Source organism: Phyllobates terribilis, unplaced genomic scaffold, assembly GCF_046119375.1.
Source record: "Phyllobates terribilis strain yellow unplaced genomic scaffold, ASM4611937v1 Scaffold_153__1_contigs__length_4458050, whole genome shotgun sequence".
Classification (NCBI taxonomy): domain Eukaryota; kingdom Metazoa; phylum Chordata; class Amphibia; order Anura; family Dendrobatidae; genus Phyllobates; species Phyllobates terribilis.
In genome coordinates, this window is record NW_027362913.1 from 4,120 (window position 1) to 31,009 (window position 26,890).

A 26,890-nucleotide genomic window follows, 5' to 3' on the forward strand; every position below is an offset into this window, starting at 1 on the left:
ATGCACAGCCAGGACACGCCCCCCGGAAATGACGTCATACCTGGACGGAGCCCATACATTCTAGCGTTTACCGTGCCGGCGCTGCACGTGGAGGTATGTGGAGACCCCCATTACTGGGCGCAGGGGGCATTAACCCCTTCAGCACGGAGACTCTTTTGGGGTCTTGTGTTGCCCCTTTATAAGAATCATAAGGTTTTTGTTCTGTTTCCTGTAATAGATACATACGACCCAACTATGGAGACAGGAAGGGAGGAAACGTATTGTTCTCATAGTACAGGGCCCCTTTACTGACCCCACAGTGTAATGCCCCCATTATGCCCCTTATACAGGATGTATGATGCCCCCACACAGTGTAATGCCCCCATTATGCCCCTTATGCAGGATGTATGATGCCCCCACACAGTGTAATGCCCCCATTATGCCCCTTATGCAGGATGTATGATGCCCCACACAGTGTAATGCCCCCATTATGCCCCTTATGCAGGATGTATGATGCCCCCACACAGTGTAATGCCCCCATTATGCCCCTTATGCAGGATGTATGATGCCCCCACACAGTGTAATGCCCCCATTATGCCCCTTATGCAGGATGTATGATGCCCCCACAGTGTAATGCCCCATTATGCCCCTTATGCAGGATGTATGATGCCCCACACAGTGTAATGCCCCTTATGCAGAATGTATGATGCCCCCATTATGCCCCTCATGCAGGATGTATGATGCCCCCATTATGCAGGATGTATGATGCCCCACACAGTGTAATGCCCCCATTATGCCCCTTATGCAGGATATGTGATGCCCCCACAGTGTAATGCCCCCATTATGCCCCTTATGCTGAATGTGTGATGCCCCCCACACAGTATAATGCCCCCATTATGCAGGATGTATGATGCCCCCACATTGTAATGCCCCCATTATGCCCCTTATGTAGTATGTATGATCCCTTCACACAGTGTAATGCCCCTTATGCAGTATGTATGATGCCCCCACAGTGTAATGCCCCCATTATGCCCCTTATGCAGGATGTATGATGCCGCCACACAGTGTAATGCCCCCATTATGCCCCTTAAGCAGGATGTATGATGCCCCCACACAGTGTAATGCCCCCATTATACCCCTTATACAGGATGTATGATGCCCCCACACAGTGTAATGCCCCCATTATGCCCCTTATGCAGGATGTATGATGCTCCCACACAGTGTAATGCCCCCGATTATGCCCCTTATGCAGTATGTATGATGCCCCCACAGTGTAATAGCCCTAATTATGCCCCTTATGCAGGATGTATGATGCCCCAACAGTGTAATGCCCCCATTATACCCCTTATGCAGGATGTATGATGCCCCCACACAGTGTAATGCCCCCATTATGCCCCTTATGCAGAATGTATGATGCCCCCACACAGTGTAATGCCCCCATTATGCCCCTTATGCAGGATGTAGGATGCCCCCACACAGTGTAATGCCCCTTATGCAGTATGTATGATGCCCCCACACAGGGTAATGCTCCCATTATGCCCCTAATGCAGGATGTATGATGCCCCCACACAGTGTAATGTCCCCATAGTACCGCCTGAGGTCTTGCAGTTGGAATAATCCCTCTGGAGTTGGTTTCCCTTTGCCTGCTCCCCTCCATGTATACCCCCGAGCATGTATACATGTGTAGCGCCCCGAGGGTTCGGCCGCTACAGGGGTATTGCACCTCAGACCAGAGGTGTGATATTCCACTCCCAGGTAAGGATGGAGTATGGACCAGGGCTCAGTTAGCTGCATGCAGCACACACACCCCATTTGCCAGGGACAGCTCAACGGTGCTCCCACTAGACAGAAGTGCAGGCACGACCGACCATGTCCCTGCTGGAGTGGGGAGGGAGGGGTGGAACACCCAGTGCTGTAGGGGCAGATAGGGGTTGGTTCCTGAGCGTAGGGAGGAGCTCATTGGTTGCTGGTCACCTGGGCTCATGGCTAGAAGGAGGTATAAAAGGTGGGCACCATCTTAGAACAGTGTTCAGTCAGAGAAGAAGACAGGGAGCAGCAACTCAGGCTGAGTGCTGCTCCAGAGGCAGGCCTAGAGAAGAGGCCGGAGCCTGAGAGGAGAAGGAGAAGTGGGCCTGGAGAAGAGGCCAAGGGAAGGAGGAGAAGACAGGACAGGAAAGAAGGAGAAGAGAGAAACAGAAGGGCTCAGGAACAAGAAGGTGGAAGGGACCCTAAGAACCCACGAGAATCCAGGGTGAAGGGTCAGGCAGATTAAAGGTACCGGATCCCAAGTTGGTGGAGGAGAAACTACCCTCAGCCAAAGACCGGTCGTCGTGATCATATATTGGTGCGACACCTCATCAAACCTGCTAGGAAGGCACCATATAGGACAGCGGAGAACGGGGCCCACGTTTAACCGCACAGGTCCGCGGCAGCTGGACAAAAGTGGGTCACTGGTGAGGCAGGCCAGAGAAAGGATAAAAGGGGGTCCTGTGCCATGCTCCTGAACTGCCTGGGGGTTGACCGAGCCCCTCACCTGGTGGACGCAGCACGGCTCGGGCGGTCACTGCTGGCCGAAGTGACCTGGAACAAACGAACTGTGAGTAAAGACCCTGGACTGTAACTTGTCGTCTGTGTGCTCATTCGCGCCTCCAGCACTATTGGCACCGGGACTTGCACTACCATCACCCCCACCATCCGCTACACTGCCCTGGGGTCGCACTCTTCCCGTGGGGAGTCACACCATCCCAGCTGCACACACCATCAGCCCCAGCGGACTGCCTTGCAGCGGCGGTTCCTAATAACCGCAATCCACGGGTGGCGTAGTCGGACATTGTCTGAAGCACGTAGCAGACTACCATTGGTCTGACCACCCTGAGCCGCGGGACCGGGCCGCCACTACTACCCCCAACGTCTCCCTATCGCCCGGTTCCGCGTGCCCCACGGCCCAGGGGGCGAGTCAGCTTTGGCGTAGTCGGCAGGATCGTGACCAACCCGCCACAAACGGGTATTGCGTGCCTGAAGAAAATTGCACATGTACCTTAAAAAGAAGTTTCCCGCCGTCCGGAGTCGTTTCCCGCCATCCGGAGCCAATTCCCGCCATCAGACGCCATCTTGGACCGTTTCCCGCCATCTTCATCTGTTTTTCCCGTCCTGGCAGAGCGGACGCCATTATGTGTGCACCAAAAGACAGCAGGAAGCCACCTCCCATCGTGGGCCAGGTCCCAGAGTGGCGCCAAAGAAGGAGCCCGCCCCCACCAGCCATGAATGCAGCAGTGGAGATGTCCATCAACATGGGGGGGCTGCCCCTGAAAGTGATTGTCACCAAGTTGCCCCGGGGCCGCCCCCAATGGGGGTGGGAAGAGAAGAAAACTGCGGGACAGGGGGTGGTCTGGATCAGTCCAGACAGACCGCACCCGGGAATGGACGCCCTGAGCAGCACCAGTCTCCTGGCCCGAAGCCTGCTGCAGGCCGAACCGCTCTGCAGCCTAGCAGAAGTCCTGGCGCAGCTCCCCAGAGATCCGGAGCGTGCGCAAGCTGCACTGGAGGACCTGGAGCGGAGGATGGTCCGGGCGCAGCAAGATGCACTCACAGAGTGGAGAAAAGAACTGACCCGGCAGGCCGAGACCCACCAGCGACAGGCTTCAGCCGCACCCCGCGGTTTGCCTGCCTCGGAGGACGGCGCAAGAGGAGAGAGGACCGGAAGCGACGCCGCGGAGGGAGCCACGAGGACTGAGGCAAGTGAAGGGGACGTCACCACCCCAAGCCCAGCAACCGCAAGCCTGCCCCAGCCCCCAGTCGCGGCATCCGAAGCCCCACTCACCGCACCTGTTGCCACGCCGCCACTACTTCCAGCTAGGCCTCAAGCGGTGAGCGCCGCGGCCACGCCCCTCCCGTCGCCACGCCCCTTGACCCCGGGCGCCGTAAAGCGAGAAGCGTCATCGGCCCGGTCGCAAGACCTGGATGACCCGGGCGCCATCTCTAAGCCTGCGCCCCTGTCCCGGACGGGACTGCCACCTAGCGCGACCGAGAGACCCCTGGCCTGGTCGCAAGGCCGAGTGCCCCCGGGCGCTGCCCCCAGATCAAGTCCCTCTACCATATCACGACTGGGTGTGGACTTGATTGCCCATCATACCGGTCCGGATGGACTGCCCCTGGAGTGGCCGGCCGAAGTCATCAGCAATCAGCCATGGAAGGCCCAGCCCCCGCGCGAGCCTCTGATACCGGCTCCAGAACCCGTGGAGGTCCCCCTACCCCCACTGGAGGACGTCCAATTTGCGTGGGACCCCACCGGCGAGAACTTGATGGGGTTCTCCCAAGAGACTCGGGCAGACGCGGTCCGTCGTCTGGAGGCCTGTCATCAGCAACTGGCGACCTTTGAGCGGGAGCGACGAGAGAGACGCGTCAGAGTGGAACGGCTCCAAGCCCAGAGTGCCGAACAGAAACGCAAGGCCCGCCAAGACCCCCAAGCAGCCCGTGGTCCCCGAATCACCGGGACCATAGTCAAGTTTCACATGGAGAACGGCTGGGGTTTCATCAGGGGCCCAGAAACCGCAGGCGACGTCTTTGTGACCCGCAGGGACGTCGAAAGTCATCTACCTGAGGGGCATCGTGGCCGTGACTTGTACCCTGGTGATGTGGTCACCTTCACCCGCCACGTAGGTGCAAAAGGACCATATGCCCTACATGTCCATCGGCTCACTGAGGAGGAGCTACAACACCGCGGCTATGAGGAGAGCCAAGAGGACCCGGACGGGTCTGAAGAGCCATATGAGGAGGAAGAAGGAGCCTATGGAGGACACCGCTACTAGTAAGTAGCAAAGTACCTGTGTACATAGTTACCCGTCAGGACATCCGAATCGTTTTTGGGACTGTTCCCGTCTTGAAAGTGTGGTCCCCGTTGGGACAAGTATCGAACTGTTACCTGTGTGCCCCTATCCCCTAAGTAATCTGGCTGAGGACTGAGAGCAGCCGTCCCTCTTCCCCTAACAGGCTGAGGACTGTGAGCAGCCATTCCCCTATCCCCACCGGCCGAGGACTGGAAACGGCCAATTCCATGTATATAGTTGCGCTTCTTAAAGCGCCCCCTACTGGTTTTATACAAGAACCGCAACGTCTACCTCAAAGTTAAAAATGGACTGTTGCACCTTTAAAAAGAAAGAGCACCTGGTCGCAAGTTGCACCGCGACCGTGAACCAGGAATACAAGAATGTGCTTTAATTAAAAGTGTTTTATATGAAAAGTTTTTATATGCTGCTAGATATTGATGTGAATGTTTTCTATAGTGTGATATGTCAAAAGAGTTCCAGAAGTATTAGTACGTGTTTTATAATAGTGTAACAAGAAAAGGAGAGTGTTTCCCATAAAGGGAATTGAACCAAGTTACCTGTTTCCTGATGTGAAAAGTTTTAAAAAGTTTGCATGTCCTGTAATTACCTGTTTTTGCTCTTTTCCAGCCCGAGGACGTGCTGTGCTTTACCAGGGGGGAATGTAGCGCCCCGAGGGTTCGGCCGCTACAGGGGTATTGCACCTCAGACCAGAGGTGTGATATTCCACTCCCAGGTAAGGATGGAGTATGGACCAGGGCTCAGTTAGCTGCATGCAGCACACACACCCCATTTCCCAGGGACAGTTCAACGGTGCTCCCACTAGACAGAAGTGCCGGCACGACCGACCATGTCCCTGCTGGAGTGGGGAGGGAGGGGTGGAACACCCAGTGCTGTAGGGGCAGATAGGGGTTGGTTCCTGAGCGTAGGAAGGAGCTCATTGGTTGCTGGTCACCTGGGCTCATGGCTAGAAGGAGGTATAAAAGGTGGGCACCATCTTAGAACAGTGTTCAGTCAGAGAAGAAGACAGGGAGCAGCAGCTCAGGCTGAGTGCTGCTCCAGAGGCAGGCCTAGAGAAGAGGCCGGAGCCTGAGAGGAGAAGGAGAAGTGGGCCTGGAGAAGAGGCCAAGGGAAGGAGGAGAAGACAGGAGAGGAAAGAAGGAGAAGAGAGAAACAGAAGGGCTCAGGAACAAGAAGGTGGAAGGGACCCTAGAAACCCACGAGAATCCAGGGTGAAGGGTCAGGCAGATTAAGGGTACCGGATCCCAAGTTGGTGGAGGAGAAACTACCCTCAGCCAAAGACCGGTCGTCGTGATCATATATTGGTGCGACACCTCATCAAACCTGCTAGGAAGGCACCATATAGGACAGCGGAGAACGGGGCCCACGTTTAACCGCACAGGTCCGCGGCAGCTGGACAAAAGTGGGTCACTGGTGAGGCAGGCCAGAGAAAGGATAAAAGGGGGTCCTGTGCCATGCTCCTGAACTGCCTGGGGGTTGACCGAGCCCCTCACCTGGTGGACGCAGCACGGCTCGGGCGGTCACTGCTGGCCGAAGTGACCTGGAACAAACGAACTGTGAGTAAAGACCCTGGACTGTAACTTGTCGTCTGTGTGCTCATTCGCGCCTCCAGCACTATTAGCACCGGGACTCGCACTACCATCACCCCCACCATCCGCTACACTGCCCTGGGGTCGCACTCTTCCCGTGGGGAGTCACACCATCCCAGCTGCACACACCATCAGCCCCAGCGGACTGCCTTGCAGCGGCGGTTCCTAATAACCGCAATCCACGGGTGGCGTAGTCGGACATTGTCTGAAGCACGTAGCAGACTACCATTGGTCTGACCACCCTGAGCCGCGGGACCGGGCCGCCACTACTACCCCCAATGTCTCCCTATCGCCCGGTTCCGCGTGCCCCACGGCCCAGGGGGCGAGTCACATGCATGTAGGGGAGCAGGCCTTACTAGATATAGAGGCTTTGTACAGTAATATTCCGCATGAGGATGATATCAGAGGAGTAAGACGTTTCTTGAAATTGAGATCAATAGAGTGTAGCAGATATAATGACTTCATGGAGGATCTTCTAAAATTCACTCTTACTCATAACTTCTTTCTTTTTGATAGGAAGTACTTCCTACAGCTCAGGGGTACTGCGATGGGGAGACCCTGTGCCCCCTGATATGCTAACTTTTATTCCTGGACTGGTGGGAGGAATCCACAATATTCAGGGATGATCATAAGTGATGGCATCCATATATTGGGGTATGGTACAAATATATTGATGACATTTTTATCATCTGGTCAGGGACGAGTGAACAATCTTTTGAATTAGACGGGGAACTCAACATCAATAGAGTGGGCCTTAGATTTACATCTGAATTTAATTATAATAATTTTTATAGCGCCAACATATTCCACAGCACTTTACAATTTTAGGGGGGACTTATACAGACTTTACAGAATAAGCATAACTCAGATATTAAAAAGAGTGAGGGTCCTGTTCACAAGCTTACAGTCTATAAGGAAATAGGGGAGACACAAAAGGTAAAATGTACATATATTGTATAATACAGCCTTAATATACTAAATAGGGTAAGTACATAATACTACAAGAACTGGTCGCCAGCCAGTATGTGTACAGTACAGGCATAGGCTAATCAGTGCATGGATGGTATGAGCATGATTTTGAAGAAAATTTTAATATGGGCCAAAACTGGGACAGTTAGATAAGTGTGTTGAGGTGATAGGTCAGTCTAAAGAAATAGGTTTTTAGGGCACGCTTAAAACTGTGAGTATTGGGAATTAATCAATTGTCCTGGGTAGTGCATTCCAAAGAATTGGTGCAGCATGCGAGAAATCTTGGAGACGGGAGTGGGAGATTCGGATTACGGAGGATTTTAGTTTTAAGTCATTAGCAGAACGAAGGGCACGGGTAGGGTGGTAGACTGAGACGAGGGAGGAGATGTAGAGTGGTGCTGAATCGTGGATAGCTTTGTGGGTAAGAGCAATAAGTTTATATTGAACTCTGTATTGGATGAGCAATCAGTGCAATGACTGGCACAGGGAAGAGGCATGGTTGTATCGGTAGGTGAGGAATATGACCCTGACAGCTGCGTTCAGGACGGATTGGAGAGGGGAAAGTTTAGAAAGAGGGAGACTGATAAGTAAAGAGTTGCAATAGTCCAGACGAGAATGAATAAAAGCTACAGTAAGAGTTTTTACAGAGTCAAAGGTAAGAAAAGTTCTGATTCTAGAGATGTTTTTGAGGTGTAGATGACACGAGCGAGCAAGTGATTTGATGTGACGAGTGAAGGAAAGATCTGAATCGAGTATGACCCCCAGACAGCGGGCATGTTGCTGGGGAGTAATGGTGGTGCCACAAACTGAGATGGCAATATCGGGCATTGGTAGGTTAGTGGAGGGAGGAAATACGTGTAGTTCAGTTTTTGACCGATTCAATTTTAGATAGAGGGAGGACATAGTCTTAGAGACAGCGGAAAGACAATCACTGGTATTTTGTAATAATGCAGGGGTGATGTCCGGAGAAGAGGTGTATAATTGGGTGTCATCAGCATAGAGATGGTACTGAAAACCGAATCTGCTGATTGTTTGTCCAATAGAAGCGGTATATAAGTAGAAAAGAAGGGCGTCTAGAACTGATCCTTGAGGAACCCGACAATAAGGGGGAGGGGAGAAGAGGAGGAGCCAGCAAAAGACACAGTGAAGGAGCGGTCAGAGAGGTAGATCCACAGTGTCGAATGCTGCAGAGAGATCCAGGAGAATCAGCAGGGAGTAGTGACCATTAGATTTGGCTGTTAGTTGATCATTAGAAACTTTAGTGAGTGCAGTTTCAGTAGAATGTAAAGAGCGGAAACCAGATTGTAAAGGGTCAAGAAGGGAGTTATCTGAGAGATAGCGGATTAGACAGGAGTGGACCAGTTGTTCCAGGAGTTTAGAGATAAAGGGAAGATTGGAAACAGGTCTGTAGTTAGCAGCACAGTTCTGGTCGAGGAATGTTTTTTTAAGTAATGGATGTATGCTGGCGTGTTTAAAAAAAGAGAGAAAAATACAAGATGAGAGGTAGAGGTTGAATATTTTAGTTAGGTGAGTGGTGACAGCTGGAGAAAGGGACTGAAGGAGATATGAGAGAATAGGGTCACTGGTGCAGGTGGTAGAGCGAGAGGAAGCAAGGAGCCTTGTCACTTCTTCCATGACTGGTTCGAAGTCAGAAAATGAGCAAGATGCATTGTGGGAGGGAGGAGCATGCATAACATTTGGGGATTGAGAGAAAATTTCCTGTCAGATATGGTCAATAATTGGCCAGATCATCAGCGCTGAGGTCGGTGGTTGGGGCCTGTGCTGTTTGATTAAGGAGAGAGTAAAAAGTGTCAAACAGGTGTTTAGGATTATTGGACCGTGAAATGATGAGGTTGTTAAAGTAGGTTTGTTTGGAGAGGTGAAGAGCGGAGTTATAGGTTTTAAGCGTAAATTTATAATGGAGGAAATTTTCGGCCAGATTAGATTTTGTCCATAGGCGTTCGGCACACCTGGAGCACCGCTGGAGAAAACATGTTTGCAGCGTGTTCCAGGGTTGTCGCCGTCTGTGCCGAGTTGTTCTCTGTGTAGGAGGTGCACCTTCACCCAGGGCGCATTGCAGTGTTTCGTTATAATGCTTCAGTGCAGAGTCAGGGCATGAGAAGGAGGAGATTGGGGCCAATGATGATTGCAACGTTTTCATAAATTTCTGGGTGTTAATGGCATGTATATTTCTATAAGTGTGGAAAGTGGGGGTGTCTTGAGCAGGGTGACAGTTCTTGACAGAGAATGAAAGAAGGTTGTGATCAGAGAGCGGAAGAGGAGAGTTAATAAAGTCATGTATTGAACAGAGCCGGGTGCATATCAAGTCAAAGAGTATTTCCATCTTCATGTGTAGTAGAATTAGTAAGCTGTGAAAGGCCGAAGGAGGAAGTTAAGCGATAAAAGATGAGCGGCAGATGGGGAGAGGTAATCGCCTATTGGGATGTTAAAGTCTCCCATGATGAGGGTGGGGATGTCATAGGATAGAAAGTTTGGAAGCCAAGTGGCAAAGTGATCCACAAACTGACGGGAGGGGCCGGAGGGCGATACACAACCGCCACTCGCGGGGAGAAGGGCCAGTAGAGTATGACTGTGTGGGCCTCAAAAGAAGGGAAGATAAGTGAGGGTACTGAGGATATAACCTGAAAAGTACATTTTATTTAAAGGAGCAGACCAACACCAATTATTACCAGTTGCCTTTCCTGTATGTACTGATCAAGAAAGATTGTAATGGGACCCTAGGGACACTCATCTACAAAAAACCTTCAAGCACTAATAAACTATTGAAGTGGGATAACCACCACCCCATCCCCATAAAAAGAGGAAAACCTAAGGGCCAATTTTTACGGTTGAGAAGGTACTGCTCGAATGTCACAGATTTTAATATACAGGCAATAGACCTGAGGGATGAAGGGTACTCATGGTACATTTTGGATTCCGCATCATCATTTGCAGAAAAATGGGAGAGAGAGAGACACTCCTCCATACCAATCCAAGAGACCAAGAAGAAGTTTGGACAACATGAATAAGAAAAACTTACGACAATCAGAGTGACTGTATCTTTTATATCCTCTTATCCTCAGAAAACACTGGGATATACTTGTGGTCGACTTGGACCTGAGGGGTGCTGTGGGATCTACTCCCACAATAAATTTCAGAAAGGGTCGGTCAATTAGGAACCATTTAGTGCATCGTTTCTACTGCACTTGCACCAAAGTGGATTTGGCTAGTGAGAAGAATCTGTGGTTTCTTTAGATCTGGAGAACGTTGTACATATAATTGGATGAGACCATGTAAATCTTTCTCAAGTTCCTCCATGGTTAAAATTTTTTTCCAGTGGGATTATTACAACTGTAAAACCCCAGGACTAGTAGATATAGCCACATGCATCCGCCCCCTAGAATATATAGACAAGATCAAGAGGGTGTCTAAGAGGAGAGTAGGGGAGCATTTGGGCGATATACGCCATGGTCGGTAGATCCCATTAGTGAGATACAAGAACAGTGTATATTGCGGTGAAACTGGAGACATCTCCTTTTGTATCATTGTGGTGGTTAAATCCAATGTGAGAGGAGGTGATCGCAATAGATGTATCCTCAAAAAAGAAAGTAAGTGGATTTTTAGGCTGGATTCAAATTTCCTATACCTGTTTAGTGTGAATACAGTCCCATTCTGGATTATAATTTTAGATTGTATACTCTACTCATTGCTAGTCAGTTCCCTGTGAATGGGGTTTACATATTGTGTCTGAGCTTCTATATCAGAATTATTACTTATCAATTATATTCCACTTATACTATTTCATAATTAACAAGTGTGGTAATGCTTTTGTATCTCTAATTGTGCAATAGAGGTCAAATTTGACCATTTAGGAATATACTGTGCGCCATCATCCCATATCTTATGTAGTGATAAAGTAGATCTACATGCCTATTGTATGATGGGAGGATGTGCAATACTTGTTTTTAGTCTCCCATGACGCTGATCTCAGAGATAAGATTTTTCTATGTTGGTGGTATGCAATCCAAAACCATTATGCTCTCCGGCGTGGAACGCATGCTTCCGGACATGCGCATTCGCAGATAGGAGACCGTGATGCACTCCGGCATGGAACACACATGTCCGGGCACGTTTGAGCTTTCTTCCGGCCTGTTGTTTTGTGCTGAATTGTGGGGAATACTTGAGAATTTCTTTTTGTTCCATCTGTCTTTAGTTGATCCCACTGATGCATCAGATAAGTCCTCAGAGAATTATAATTAGAGGAACCCATGGACACATTAGGATTTGTGAAGCTGACCTCCGCTCTCCTCTATTTCCTTTGAATTTATTGTGTGACTTGTATTTCAGAACAGTAGCTCTTGGTTTGTTTCATTTCCATGTGTAAATTGAATTTGACTCGTATTCTTTGATATCTTTCAAACTTTAGTTTTTTTGATTTTTTTTGCATATTTTGTTTGAGTTTTGTATCCCAAAAGTCTTCTACACTGGGCGGAAAACTTTCACTGAGTTTTTTTCAAGAAACAAATATCAAACGCAATGTAACTTGGTTATCTTATAAGGCTATGTGCCCACTATGCCCATTTTTAGCGTTTCCGTAGCGGCAATTCCGCTGCAGAAACGCTTAAAAAAGTGGTCTGCCATGTTCCCCGAAGATAATCCGCATGTGCTGTGCACATGCTGCGGAAATTTCCGCTGCGGATTATCATTGCGGAAAAATCCGCAGCACTACCAATTATTTTGCGGAATCGCTGCGTTTTCGCCGCCATTGACTTACATTGGACCGCATGACATCCGCATCACTGCATCTGCGGATGCGGATACCATGCGGTTCAATGTGCGGATGGTACCCGGGTCTGGAGAAGAGGAGACTCTTCTCCAGACCCGGGTACCATAGTACCTGTAAAAAAAAGAATAAAATAACAAATATACATTATATTTACCTTCTGATGGCCCCCTGTCTCCATAGCAATCTGTCCTGGTTTGCTGGCAGCTCGCGATGGTCTAAAAAGTACCTGCCATGACGTCATTTAGTCATGTGACATCGGCAGACGCGTGACCCGTCACATGACTAAATGACGTCATGGCAGGTCCTTTTAGTCCACCGTGAGCTGCCGGCAAGTCAAGACGGATCGGATAAGGAGACCGGGGGCCATCAGAAGGTAAGTATAATATTTATTTTTTACCATTCTTTTACTGTCACACTATATAAAACCATGCCGGTTGCAAGTTGTCAAGCACTTTCCAAGTGATGCTGAAATTGCTTGGAAAGCGCTTGATAACCCGCATGCGGAAATGCATGCAAAAATGCTTCACTACCGCTTGTCCCTGGCCGGAAAAACACATGTAAAATACGAATACGTTTTTTCTGCCAGGGAGATGCGGAAACGCTTAGGAAAAATCTGGAGCTTTTCTGCATCGTGGGCACATAGCCAAAGGGTATGTGCCCACGATGCAGAAATGAAGCAGAAAATTTCTGCAGCATTTCTGCATGGTCTTGGCAGTCAAAAATGCTTGCTGATTTTACACGCATTTTTGCAGAGTTTTTACATGCGGATTTGACTTGCGTTTTTCAAGTGCGTTGGGACATCAAATCTGCAACCAGTAACGCACAAATAATGGACATGCTGCGGATTAGCCCGCAAGGAAAATCCACTGTGGAAAATTCCACAGCATGGGCACAGAACATGCAGATTTTCATTAGGGATCATGGGGCACGGATTACCAAGCGTTTTGCAAGCGTTTACGCTGCCTAAGGATTTTTTTAAATGTGCACATACATCCTGTAAAACATGCAACTATGTTAAGAAAGCCGACACATTTGAAGAAAACCTAATGGGACAGCAATTTGCAATATACAATTTCATCAATTGTACCACTATAGGGGTCATCTATTTAATAGAGAGTTAACTACAATACGTGGGATGCACGTCAGATCCGCTATAAACATGTATTAGAAGACATTTATCTGACGCAATCAATCCCACAGCATTAAACCTGTCTGTGGTTTCAAGACGCTTTTCACAAAAACATAAAGGGGATATCAGATCCTTCAGATATTAGGAATAGAAAAGTCTTATAAACCATTAAGAGGTGGAGATATGAAAAGAAAAATCTTAAATAGAAAGTCATATTGGATATTTAAATTACACACTAGAGCCCCACAGGGAATGAACATCAGACAGGATTAATATTACAGTGCAATTAATTGTATTTGTCTTTGACTTCCAGTGATTTTATTGAATGTCTCATGCTTGAGTTGTATTTGTGTATTGTAGAGATCTGAGATTGTGGGTTGTAAGTAATCACCTAGGCAGGTTAACGATGCAACAATATTTTATTAATCACCTCCATGGTAATGCAGCAATTCCAGGTAAATGGCCCACAATACAGTTCTCTCAGTCCTTAAGTTCTCAACCTGGTATCAGTAGTTCCCCTGGCTTTGTATCAGGTGATGCCCACTGTCTCCCATCTTTTGGTTGGCCCACAGATTTCGTATCTCCAGCCAGTATAGTCTGTAGCCACAATCCATGATCCTCTAGACGACAGATGAAAACACAGATATCCAGTAGCAGCAGTCCTTCAATAGAGGTTAAATCCAAATGACATATCCACAACTGAAGCACGTTTATCCACTTTAGTTGATAACAAATCTTCAACACTCCATAAGCCATCCATCCACCAGCTCCAGAGCCACAGATCCTAACCCTCTTACATCCTTCCACCAACTCCCAAAGCTAAAACATGTCTCCTCTCCTTCTCTGGGGTCTGCCCCTTCCCAGCTCGGAAGTGATGACACCCTTTCCCTTAAGCATTTACTGTTCGCTAAAGCAATGAAGAATATCCTAGAAGCCTTCATCTGAGACTGCTTGTAAGACCCCCTGTGGTGACAGCTCCACTGTGTCTACAATCTACACTCACCTAATGAGATTATTGGCTGTTGAAACAATGGACTCTTGAGATAAAGATGAGATTAGTGGAATGCTGAACATTTTACAAGTGAATCTTACATACTGACAAGTATGCAGAACTATATAAAACATAACAAGTAAATCACTAATAACACACAATAATAATATTGATGAAAATGGTCGTCCGTTCTGGAAAAGTATCATAATCTTTAGTAAGTGGGCAGCTCATTACATGTTTTACCATTTTCTTCCATACAATACCGGGTTAAATTGTCTGAAGTACTCTGTAATCAACAGAAACTCAGGCGTTCCAAAGGGAAAAATATAAAAGTATCACAGAGACTCACATGTTGTAAATCAGGAATAAGCATTGGTTTGGTATGTGGGCACTTGGTGGTATGCCATCACAACAGGTTTTATGAATTCACAATAAATGTGAGGTTTTAACAATATAGACAATGCTGGAGAATCCATCTCTCCTCCTTTCTCTACTTGAACCTTGAAATGTCCCTGTGACGATACAGAGTAAAATCTTAATAAGCCAGACTATTAGATTTGTTAAGTCAAGAGAAATACACTATCGTGTTGTGTTGACTTACAAATGTATTTGTATTTCTCTTGCTGATCAATAAGGTCACAGTATTTGTATAACCCTGAATGCTGAATTCTATTCGTTTGGAAACAATTATGTTTACTATGCTAATGACAAATTACTAAGTCAGCTGAAAGTTTAGTTACAACAGCCCCTGTGATACCAACTATGTAAATAGGTTAGCTCAAACAATGATAGGTGATCCCTGCACCTTTTCCTCTTTTACCTGGGCCTGATGACCTTACACAGATGTAAATATAAACAAGGATGTCTGTAGTGCTGTAGACAGAATGAGACTTGGGACAGAGAATCAAGAAACATCAGAAGGACTTTGTAAGGAGAATGGGAGACATCCTTCAGGAAAGTAGATAGATTGTATGGCATCTAAAGAGACACAGATTTGTATTCTACATGATTCTAGTCTAAGGGTATTGGCCCTGACTGAAAAGATTCAGATCTGCTCCATTAACCATCAGAGAGACCATGGATACTTTTGGGGAGTCCAGGAGGGGACGAAAAAGTCACTTGGCCTCATGGATATGTTGTTTTGGGGTTGCTAGGAGGGACCCACCTGTCGCCTAGAACCCATGGAGACATTTGGAGTTGCCAGGAGGGACCCTCTGGTCGCCTGGCCCCATGAAAACTCTCGAAGAGGCCAGGATGGGACCATCGGGTCTCCTGGTCTTGTACCTTGATGGACTGTTGGCTTCCTAAGCTTGCCGCTACCTTCTCCCTGTGGGGACCCGCCAGAAGTGGGGGGCCACTGGTGGAGGTAGTCGGCCCTGGAAGACTTCCAAAGTCGCAGCTGTTCTGTCCCAGGTGGGTGGAGAATGAAGGGTGAGACTGTGTAATGTTGTACCATCTTGGGTATTTGCTGGGACTGTTCTGCGTGTTTATTGTCTGCTTTGTGGATAATAAAGTATTGCACGCTGTTTTACCCTCACCCTGTGTTTGAGTAACGTTACGCCCACGGAAGACCCTGGGTCTTCACAGTCCTTGACCAGGGCGGCTCCATGCGGTGATCTTCAGACAAGGTGCATTGAATAAACAGTGAGCTGACCTCCCTCTCCATTTTACCATTGTATGCATGTTTTCCCTATAGTGACGAATATTTATTTGTGCTAAAACTGATATTTTCACTTTAAAGCTTTTTTTTTTTAAACCTTTTTTATAAACACAGAAGCCTCTGATTGCCCAGGTGATGCACTGTACTACTGTAGTGCCGTCTATTATCACTGCCTGTCAGTGTAATACTAACGGCCCCATACACATGAGATAAGTGTTGGCTGAACCGTCATTTGGCAGACGGCTATCTCTCCAGACTCCCCCATACACAAATATTCCAGCTTTCCTGTGATTTGTATGACTGACTGCATCTGTAGGGAGGCCCCCAAATACATTATATAGTCGATGAAAATCAGTGCTTCCATGCAACTTTAGTCTAATGTTTATGGAGGCGTTAAAAGGTAACATGGAATGCTGAAATTTTCTCTTTATTCATATCTTCTGCTTTTTGCATGTTTTTTCTTTTTACAAGAATTGTTGGTGACCATTTTCTTTTGAAACATTTTAATATCTGCTTTTTCTTGTAATATAGGAAAGCCTAAGGCCAGAAATAAACCCCATAATACACTATACATGGAGACTTTAGTATCAAATAATTTCTGTCTGCAGTGTTTGTGCAAACAAAACTAACTTGATAGAAGATTACAGTCTGGGGAAGACGAGAAACATTCATATAGACGACCGGCGGTGATGTAGTCAGTGACGAACTGTGGCCAAATATGGTTTTAGATCCGTAGTAGAAGATATTGCCTCATCATGAAGTAGTTATTTCTCATGTCACGTGTAATGAATATCTCCTGCAGTATTGCTAATTCCAATTCCAGTGTCGGAAAATGAGACGAGAATTAGCTTTATGGAAGATGAGTCTATGAGAAACGTGTTCAGCTACAGACTCCGAGGAAGAAACTGCTTGTTGTCTGTGGCCTAAAATATAAAGGTTTTATTATTAGATGTAAAGAAAAAACTAAATACTGTAAAATAATAAATCTCCTCATATGTTTCTGCGACGCGCCCCCTGGGCCATGGGGTACTCGGTGCTGGGCCGGTAGATGCTGCGGGTGATGTCACAGTGGCGGTGACCTGGTCCGTGACCCAGGGCGGTTGATAAAAGGGGTATTTATAGGGGTTTTATAGTTTATTATTAGAGTTCGTGACGCCACCTGTAGAATGTGGCTAAGGGGAGCCGCCGCTGCGAAACAGTCCTCTGAAGCTGATGTTGTAGCAGCAGGGATGGTGTGACTCTCCACAGGTAGAGTTAGCTTCAGGGCAGTGTTGGTGAACAGTTGATGTTCGGGGTTATAGTGCAGGGATTGATGGCGCAGTAATAAACACAGAGCCAGTGTGGTGCTGTCCCAGGGTCTTTACTCACGGTTATTGCACTCCAAGTTACAGCTGCAGATCATAACTTCCCACGTCGTCCTGTGTTTACTCAGTGAGGGGCTCGATCTACCCCCAGGTAGCTCCAGAGTACTTAGCAGGCCCCCCTTCGGTGTGTTCACTTCTCTGGCCTTTTCCCTGCACCTCACATCTAGTGACTCCAATCCGGTACCCTCAGGCCTTGGCGGGTGAAGTCTGTTCCGTCCCCTGGGTCCTATGTGGCTAACTACTCGGTGAGACTGATGTGGACTTGTGGCGACTGCACCTTGAAAGTACAGAAGCCTCCGGTTTCTAGTTAAGACTAGGATTCTTTTACTAGTTGATGGACCGGTTCCCTTTTAATGGCCTGACCCCTCCACCTCCTGGTAGACGCCGGCGTACGGGTGGCCTCCAGCACTGCCTGTACCCCTGGGATCCTTTCTTCTCTGTGCCTGGAGCCTCCCGCTCTCTCTCCTCTCTCCTTCTGTCCTGGGCCTCACAGGCTAGGCCCACCTCTGGAGCAGAGCTCCTACAGAGCCCCTGCTCCTTTCACTTCTCCTCTCCAACAACTCTCTACTCTAGGATGGCTTCCCTCTATATACTCCTATGAAAGTGCTCCCCTGAACTGCTTCCTCCACCTACACCCACTACTTGGTTCCTCCCCTCTCTTGGTTCCCCCCACTCCAGCCAGGAGGAGGGCTCAGCAAGGATTCAGAGGCATCTTGCCCCCCTTTGCTGCTTGGAGTGGTGTGTGTTGGATGCAGGTGTTAGGGTCCTGAGCCGTACTCCTTCCTTACCTGAGAGTGAGGTACCACACCTCTGGTTGAGATGCAGTACCTCTGTGGCGACCGAACCCTCAGGGGCGCCACATTTCCCTTTAGTATCTCCAACAATTGTATTATTACACAGGATTTTTATGATGTTCTATCAGCTTATCTTTTTCTTATTCAGATCTCTAAAATACCGGATAATCTCAGTGAAGATCGTGATTTATCCAGGAAAATGATGGACAAGATGGTGGAGAGGATATTCCACCTCACCCTAGAGATCCTCTTCCGGCTTACTGGAGAGGTGAGAGATTCTGATGACGTCACATTACATCATTCTTATCTATGGGAATAATAGATGGACAGAACTGGAGAGGTGAGGACTCTGGAAATGTCTGTAGTGAGATTTATTTATATGTCTTTCCATAACCAGGATTACATATTAGTGAAGACCTCTAGTGAGCGCTGTCAGGACCCTGTGTCTGAGGGATGGGGAAGAACCCTGAGCCCAATCACAGGACCTCCATCTCACACCCTGATACATGAGGACATTAATGACCAGAAGATCCTAGAACTCACCTACAAGATGATTGAGCTGCTGACTGGAGAGGTGACACTGCTGGGAATGCTGGGACATTGTACAGTAACGCTATGGAGGGATCGGGGGGATGATGGTATCATTCTATGTGTCAGGTTCCTATAAGGTGTCAGGATGTCGCTGTCTATTTTTCCATGGGGGAGTGGGAGTATTTAAAAAGACACAAAGATCTGTACAAGGACATCATGATGGAGGTTCCCCAGCCCCTCACATCACCAGGTAATAGACAGGACTAAATACACACAGTCTATAATTATCTGTATGTAAAGAATGAATTCAGTCCCTGTATGTGTTTCCTCCAGATCTATCCAGTAAGAGGACAACACCAGAGAAATGTCCCCGTCCTCTTCTTCCACAAGACTGTAAACAAGAAGATCCCAATGTTCCTCAGGATCATCAGGTAGATGGAGGGAAGGTGTCATGAGATCTCCCCTATGATGTGTAGATGGCTGTAAAGGTCTTGTGTTCAGTCTTGTTTTATCCATCATTACTATGTTTTATATTTGTGTTATGAGAACGGTGGAGATGGCAGGATTAGAGCTGATCATAGATGTGACTTCTCCATCTGTCTGTGACTTTTATAATATTTGTCTCAGGGTGAAGATCTGACCCATATTAATACTTCAGAGACATATGTGAGGGGTGATGAGCGGTGTAAAGAGGAGATTCCTACATATGACTACCCAGGTGAGTAGTAACCACTAAATGCAGAGAAGTCACAGATTCTTCTCAGTCACCGGCTGTGGCTGCTTTATCGGTGGTGTAGTCCAGCCGTATCACAATTGTGTGATCACCATTTTGCCGCTAGACCACAAAATTCTCCTTCGTCCGAAAATATTCAAATTACTTTGTGTAATTGTGAAAGCCCTTTTCAATAGAACTTACATCCTGGAGGATCCACCTACCGCCTGGGATTAGTAGATGCTGACCGTCACCTGCCCAGATCTGTAAACTACAAAGCCAAATGACAGCGTACGTAGAATGTGCTGACAAGTGAGAAAATCACTTGAAGAATAATATTATAATGGGTCTGTAAGAGAAAGTGGAGGGTAATGATGCTGTTGGCTTCCTAGAACCCTGATATCTTATTGGATGAATCTACCTTCTCTCCCTTCTGTGCTGCTGAATGTCCTCATATGGTTCCTACAAGACCAGGTCCAGTCTTTCTGGCCAAACTTCACTTTTTTGATCGATAACATTAAATCTGCAGTGAGGCCAAGTGTGAATTTCTGTACAATAACACCAGAGTTTCCCTTTATCCTGACTTTACAATTTCTTTTAAAACCAACTAACTTCAAATAGAATTGTGATAAACTATACAGAAAACATTACACCTGAGCCATGATATATCTCTAAGCTGTGCGTGGCTGATGGCTGTAATATACAGTTATATGAAAAAGTTTGAGCACCCCTATTAATCTTAAGCTTAATGTTTTATAAAAATTGGTGTTTTTGCAACAGCTATTTCAGTTTGATATATGTAATAACTGTTGGACACAGTAATGTTTCTGCCTTGAAATGAGGTTTATTGTACTAACAGAAAATGTGCAATCTGCATTCAAACAAAATTTGACAGGTGCATAAGTATGGGCACCCTTATCATTTTCTTGTTTTAAATACTCCTACCTACTTTTTACTGACTTACTAAAGCACTTTTTTGGGTTTTGTAACCTCATTGAGCTTTGAACTTCATAGCCAGGTGTATGCAATCATGAGAAAAGCTACTTAAAGTGGCCACTTGCAAGTTGTTCTCCTGTTTGAATCTCCTCTAAAGAGTGGCATCATGGGCTCCTCAAAACAACTGTCAAATGATCTGAAAACAAAGATTATTCAACATAGTTGTTCAGGGGAAGGATACAAAAAGCTTTCTCAGAGATTTAACCTGCCAGTTTCCACTGTGAGGAACATAGTAAGGAAATGGAAGAACACAGGGACAGTTCTTGTTAAGGCCAGAAGTGGCAGGCCAAGAAAAACATCAGAAAGGCAGAGAAGAAGAATGGTGAGATCAGTCAAGGACAATCCTCAGACCACCTCCAGAGAGCTGCAGCATCAACTTGCTGCAGATGGTGTCACTGTGCATCAGTCAACTATACAACGCACATTGCACAAGGAGAAGCTGTATGGGAGAGTGATGCGAAAGAAGCCGTTTCTGCAAGCACGCCACAAACAGAGTCGGCTGAGGTGTGCAAAAGCACATTTGGGGAAGCCAATTTCTTTTTGGAAGAAGGTCCTGTGGACTGATGAAACCAAGATTGAGTTGTTTGGTCATACAAAAAGTCATTATGCACGGCGGCAAAAAAACACAGCATTCCAAGAAAAACACTTGCTACCCACAGTAAAATTTGGTGGAGGTTCCATCATGCTTTGGGGCTGTGTGGCCAATGCCGGCACCGGGAATCTTGTTAAAGTTGAGGGACGCATGGATTCCACTCAGTATCAGCAGATTCTTGACAATAATGTTCAAGAATCAGTGATAAAGTTGAAGTTACGCAGGGGATGGATCTTTCAGCAAGACAATGATCCAAAACACCGCTCCAAATCTACTCAGGCATTCATGCAGAGGAACAATTACAATGTTCTGGAATGGCCATCCCAGTCCCCAGACCTGAATATCATTGAACATCTGTGGGATCATTTGAAGAGGGCTGTCCATGCTCGGCGACCATCAAACTTAACTGAACTGGAATTGTTTTGTAAAGAGAAATGGTCAAAAATACCTTCATCCAGGATCCAGGAACTCATTAAAAGCTACAGGAATCGACTAGAGGCTGTTATTTTTGCAAAAGGAGGATCTACTAAATATTAATGTCACTTTTCTGGTGAGGTGCCCATACTTATGCACCTGTCAAATTTTGTTTGAATGCAGATTGCACATTTTCTGTTAGTACAATAAACCTCATTTCAAGGCAGAAACATTACTGTGTCCAACAGTTATTACATATATCAAACTGAAATAGCTGTTGCAAAAACACCAATTTTTATAAAACATTAAGCTTAAGATTAATAGGGGTGCCCAAACTTTTTCATATAACTGTACATTTATTCCCGCCTGCAGGAGATGTGTTGGCTCCAGCCCTGGTTTCATGGATTCACTTCACATCATAAATAGTATTGAGCGAATTTGTTCGGCATTTCAAATTCGGGTTCGTGTTTGGGTTTCCGGCTTGTTCGCGCCAAAAAATCGGACGCGCCCGAACACGAACCCGAATGTGAAATGCTGAACAAATTCACTTAACACTAATCATAAATTCCATTATGTTTTCAAGCCTAAGAAATTCAGATAACTGCACAATCTCTCCTGAAAAGGGGGGCACTGATACTTTCTTTACTCTTCTGGTCAGAACTCATAGTGGCTCCAATGGTCAACCATAAATGAGTGCAACTCCAGTTTAGTGTTGGATTTCTCCCCTCATACATACGTTGTTGCTGGGGATGTTACATGTTTGTATATTCTTTCTTTTTTTACAAGTTGACTATGATAGTTTCATTGTGGTGGGATCGGCCTGCCTCACTTATGTGACTCTGTAACTCCCTGGTAGTCTTTCAAAAAGATCTCCATTGCCTCTTCCAAATGCTCGAGATCTAAATTTAAGACACCTCAGCTCTGCACTATTATAAAAAAGTTCACTTTAAATGTCTAATATTTCTTCTTGACACTCATCTCATAGAAAATATTGTCCCTTACGATAGTTTAGATTGCCAAGAGCCACCGAGCTCCATACTCTAATTACCCCAGAGAGGTTTCACCACTAGTTACTCATTTTTCTCTGATGAAGACTGTTGAGTTTGATCATTTCAGTAGATGTTTTATTGTCTATAGTCACAGTTTTTGACTTCAGTAGTTAGTGCTCAAAATGCTCTGATTTAACCTCTTCCCACAGCCAGATTTATGTTTCTAATCAGGCCCCATTTTGCAAATCTGACGTGTGTCACTTTATGTGGTGATAACTTTGGAATTCTTCACAAAAAAATAATAGGAAACAAATGGACCTTGCAAATTATTTTCCAACTTCTTTTGAATCTGACAATCCCCTATATATGGTTGTACACTTCTGTCTGGGCACATGGCAGGTTAAGAAGGGAAAAAGCGCCATTAAGCTATTAAGAATGCCGATTTTGCTGGAACAGTCCGCAGACACAATGTATTGGGGACACTGGTCTTGGTCATCTGGAGGCTTAAAAGATGGCCACCACGAACAGGCTTGGCGCTATCTATCCTGTTTACAGATTTCACAAATTACTTTGCTCATCATCCTTTAACCCATCTACATGGATCTGAACTTACACAGAGACCCCTAGGCTTGGGCCACGGTGTTACCTGCTGTTCTGTGGAGTGAGATGGGAAGAAGAATAGTCAGGTAGCCGGGTCAGAGGCAGGAGGGCAGAGAAAGTACAAAATCAGAAGACACAAGAGTAGTCAGTAAACGGTCCGAGGTCACAACAAGAAACAAATACACAAGCCGGGAGCTGAGCACAGAGGACTGAACCAGAGGAGAACAAGGCTGTATCTGGCAGCTTCCGGGAATATGCTTCCAGCTTTAGTAGGGCGCGGTGCTTTCCAAATGGCTGAAGCAGGGAGCAGATTACTCCAGCTGGACAGCACACACACCCATACTGCCAGACTGGATGGTACTACTGGTCCCAGCAACCCTAATCTTAGTGGCTGGACAGAGCCTGCTCCTTTAACTCCATATTTGGGAGGCAGAATGAACAAACAGTTGAACACCACGCTCTACTGCTCCATCCTATGTGGTTTTCTATTTGATGGTCATTGTCCTGGTGAATAAGTGAATTTTTTTTATATAACTTGCCTTTTTTACAGACAATTTAAGTAGAAATGTTCAAAAATATAAAATTCAAGGATTTTTTATTAAAAAATAATAATTGGTTTTATTCTTGGCAGATGTCTGTACCAGGAGATCAGAGGGACAGCTGACATCTTCAATTTTCAAATCAGATCATTTTCAGATCCCACAGGATACAATTGAAATGAATGACATTTCTCCAGATTTACCATCATCCCTTCACAGCAAAGATCTGTCATCTGATCCTTTGAAACAGGTCCTGTCTTCTGATTCATTACCAACTACTAAGGAAAATCAAAGTCACAAAATAAGCATTAAAAAACAAATTGCTCCTAAAGCAAAGAAGCCATTTTCACATTCAGAATATGGAAATAGTTTTCCTCTCAAAAAGTCTTTTCTTAAACATCAAAAAATTCACACAGCGAAGAATAGATTTTCTTGCTCCAAGTGTGGGAGATGTTTTAATCAGAAAACAAGTCTTGTTATACATCAGAGAACTCACACAGGAGAGAAGCCTTTTCCATGTTCAGAATGTGGAAAATATTTTACACAGAAATCAACTGTTATCAACCATCAGAGAACTCACACAGGAGAGAAGCCATATTCATGTTCAGAATGTGGGAAATGTTTTGCAAAGAAATCAACCCTGATCAACCATCAGATAACTCACACAGGAGAGAAGCCTTTTCCATGTTCAAAATGTGGGAAATGTTTTACAGAGAAATCTACTCTTATCAAACATCAGAGAATCCACACAGTGGAGAAGCCTTTTTCATGTTCAGATTGTGGGAAATGTTTTGTACAGAAATCACATCTTAATATACATCAGAGAACTCACACAGGGGACAAGCCTTTTCCATGTTCAGAATGTGGAAAATGTTTTACACAGAAATCTTCTCTTATCAACCATCAGAGAACTCACACAGGAGAGAAGCCATTTTCATGTTCAGAATGTGGGAAATATTTTACAGCGAAATCAAATCTTATCAAACATCACAAAACTCACACAGGGGAGAAGCCATTTTCATGTTCAGAATGTGGGAAATATTTTACAGCGAAATCAAATCTTATCAAACATCACAAAACTCACACAGGGGAGAAGCCATTTTCATGTTCAGAATGTGGGAAATATTTTACAGCGAAATTAAATCTTATCAAACATCACAAAACTCACACAGGGGAGAAGCCTTTTTCATGTTCAGAATGTGGGAAATGTTTTACAGAAAAATCAACTCTTACCAGACATCTGAGAATTCACACAGGGAAGAAGCCTTTTTCATGTTCAAAATGTGGGAAATGTTTTAACCAGAAAGCGCATTTTGATAACCACCGGAGAACCCACACTGGGAAGAATGCCGCAGCTACACCCAACTAGTCTCTGTACAGACAAGAAAGGCCCTAACTGCATAACTAAAAACGCCACCACAGACCTAACTCCCTAATAAGTCGTTGAGGAGTTTCTCATACCTCCTGAGGAACCAGAGGGGAGGCTGCAACACACTGTCAACAAGGGGAAAGGAAAGTATGAAGTAAAATACGAAAAACCTGAATGAGAAACAAAAACACATTCATATAGGGCAAAGTAAGCAAGCTGAGGAGAACTAAAAATAAAAGGAACAAGTATAATCTCCCCGAAACCTAACATTATTAGAATTAAAAGGTACTGGGAGGGAAAGCAAACTGACTGGGAGGATAGTTTCACCTTTGTGGTGAAATTTACAAAATTCATCCTCACCAACTGTATATGTAAAACCCGTCCATTTATAATGACCACGGACAAGATAAAGATTCCCAACTCGCATCAGGACCACAAGATCCCAGGTACTTTCAGCTGCATCACAACTAATGTAGTTACTTAATTATATGTACCAAATGTCCAACTGGGGGTCTGTATATCTGGAAGACAAGGCAAAAACTTAAAACAAGGATGAATTCTCATCGCCACACAAAAAAAGAATAGATCTACTTGTGGCCACACATTTTTACGGCCACAACTGCTTATCCTTTTCCGAAACTGATGGTTCTGCTTCACATCACTTGTCTTATCTATTGCATTATTCCTGTGCCCTGTTATGTATAAATATGTGGCTCTTCAGATTTTGTGTTATACTTTGTCTGATGAAGAGACCTGAGTAGTCTTGAAAGCTTACTGACTAATGGCTAACTGAAAACATGGTATAAGCCACTGAGGACTCTCAAATTTTAAGATGTTTCTCCATACAGCAATTTTAAGATCTCGCCACAGGTGTTCAATGGGATTTAGACCCAGACTCATTGCTGGTCAGAACTCTCCAGTACTTTGTTTCCATCGATTTTTTGGGTGCTTCTTGAAGTATGTTTGGGGTCATTGTCATGCTGGAATACCCATGACCTAGGACGCAAACCCAGCTTTGTGACACTAGGCACTATATTGTGACAGAAAATCCTTTGCTAATCTTCAGATTTCATGATGCCTTGCACACTGTCAGAGGCTGCAAAGCAACCCCAAAACACCTTTGAACCTCCACCATATTTGACTGTATGGGTTGTAAATTTATTGATTATGCTGTGCACCTTGGACAAAGGAACATGTGGATCTCTAAAGATGGACTTATAACCATGAAATTGTTGATATTTTTCAACAATTTTGGTTCTCAAGTCCTCAGACAGTTCTCTTCTCCTTTTTCTGTTTTCTCCATGCTTAGTGTGCCACACATATGCACACAATGCAAAGATTGAATCAACTTCTCCCTTTTTTATCTGGTTTTAGTTGTGATTTTCATATTGCCCACACCTGTTACTTGTGAAAATTGCGTTTGAACAAGCTTCACATGCTTGAAACAAAGTTGTTTACCCACAATTTTGTCTGGCCTATTTTGTGTGAAATTATGTTCAATTTGCTTTTTTTTCTGTTTTCTTGTGTTGTTCCAATACACGCAAAGGAAATAAACGTGTATAACAAAACGTGTAATTTCAATAATTTTCTGGAAGAATTACTTCATTTGCTGGAACAATTTCAAGGGAGCCAACACTTTTAACCATGACTTGTTTTTGTTGTCTTTTTAATTTGTTGCAGCATATCATCCTCTACGTGTTCAGCTATATTAGGAGGCTTGTAGCAAAGTCCACTTAGCAGCTTTCCATTATTGCCTTTTCCATGTACATTTACCTATACTGATTTTACATCAGGGATGTAAAACTCAAAACATGCAGAGGGACAAAATGAAAAACGTGGACAAAGTCGTCGCACAACCAGTGTACATTATAATGGGCCCCACATAGTCCTCCATACAGAATAATGGGCCCCACATAGTCCTCCATACATAAGAAACAAGAGGAAAAAAATTTGAGTCAGAGTCCCATATAATAGTGAAAAAATTACAACATTGTATTAATTATAATTTATACAGGAAAAAAATATGAATTGCAGAAACAGAGG

At 45.5% G+C, this 26,890-nt stretch overlaps 1 protein-coding gene across 1 annotated transcript; it reads left to right on the forward strand.

The window, feature by feature from the left end:
- On the forward strand, nucleotides 1-26,470 carry LOC141206953 (uncharacterized). Its single transcript, XM_073664319.1, has 7 exons — nucleotides 1-93; nucleotides 18,254-18,373; nucleotides 18,503-18,679; nucleotides 18,763-18,886; nucleotides 18,970-19,067; nucleotides 19,264-19,354; nucleotides 23,571-26,470. Exons 1-7 carry the CDS (start codon nucleotides 1-3, stop codon nucleotides 24,845-24,847), a joined length of 1,980 nt encoding a protein of 659 aa, XP_073520420.1. The 3' UTR covers nucleotides 24,848-26,470.
- The last annotated feature ends 420 nt before the right edge of the window (nucleotides 26,471-26,890 follow it).

Excerpts from the sequence above, each read along its gene's own strand:
- LOC141206953 (XM_073664319.1), top strand. The coding sequence starts at position 1 with ATGCACAGCCAGGACACGCCCCCCGGAAATGACGTCATACCTGGACGG. Across the intron at positions 18,374-18,502 it reads TCTTCCGGCTTACTGGAGAG|GATTACATATTAGTGAAGAC; the intron begins GTGAGAGATTCT and ends TTCCATAACCAG. Across the intron at positions 19,068-19,263 it reads ATGTTCCTCAGGATCATCAG|GGTGAAGATCTGACCCATAT; the intron begins GTAGATGGAGGG and ends TATTTGTCTCAG.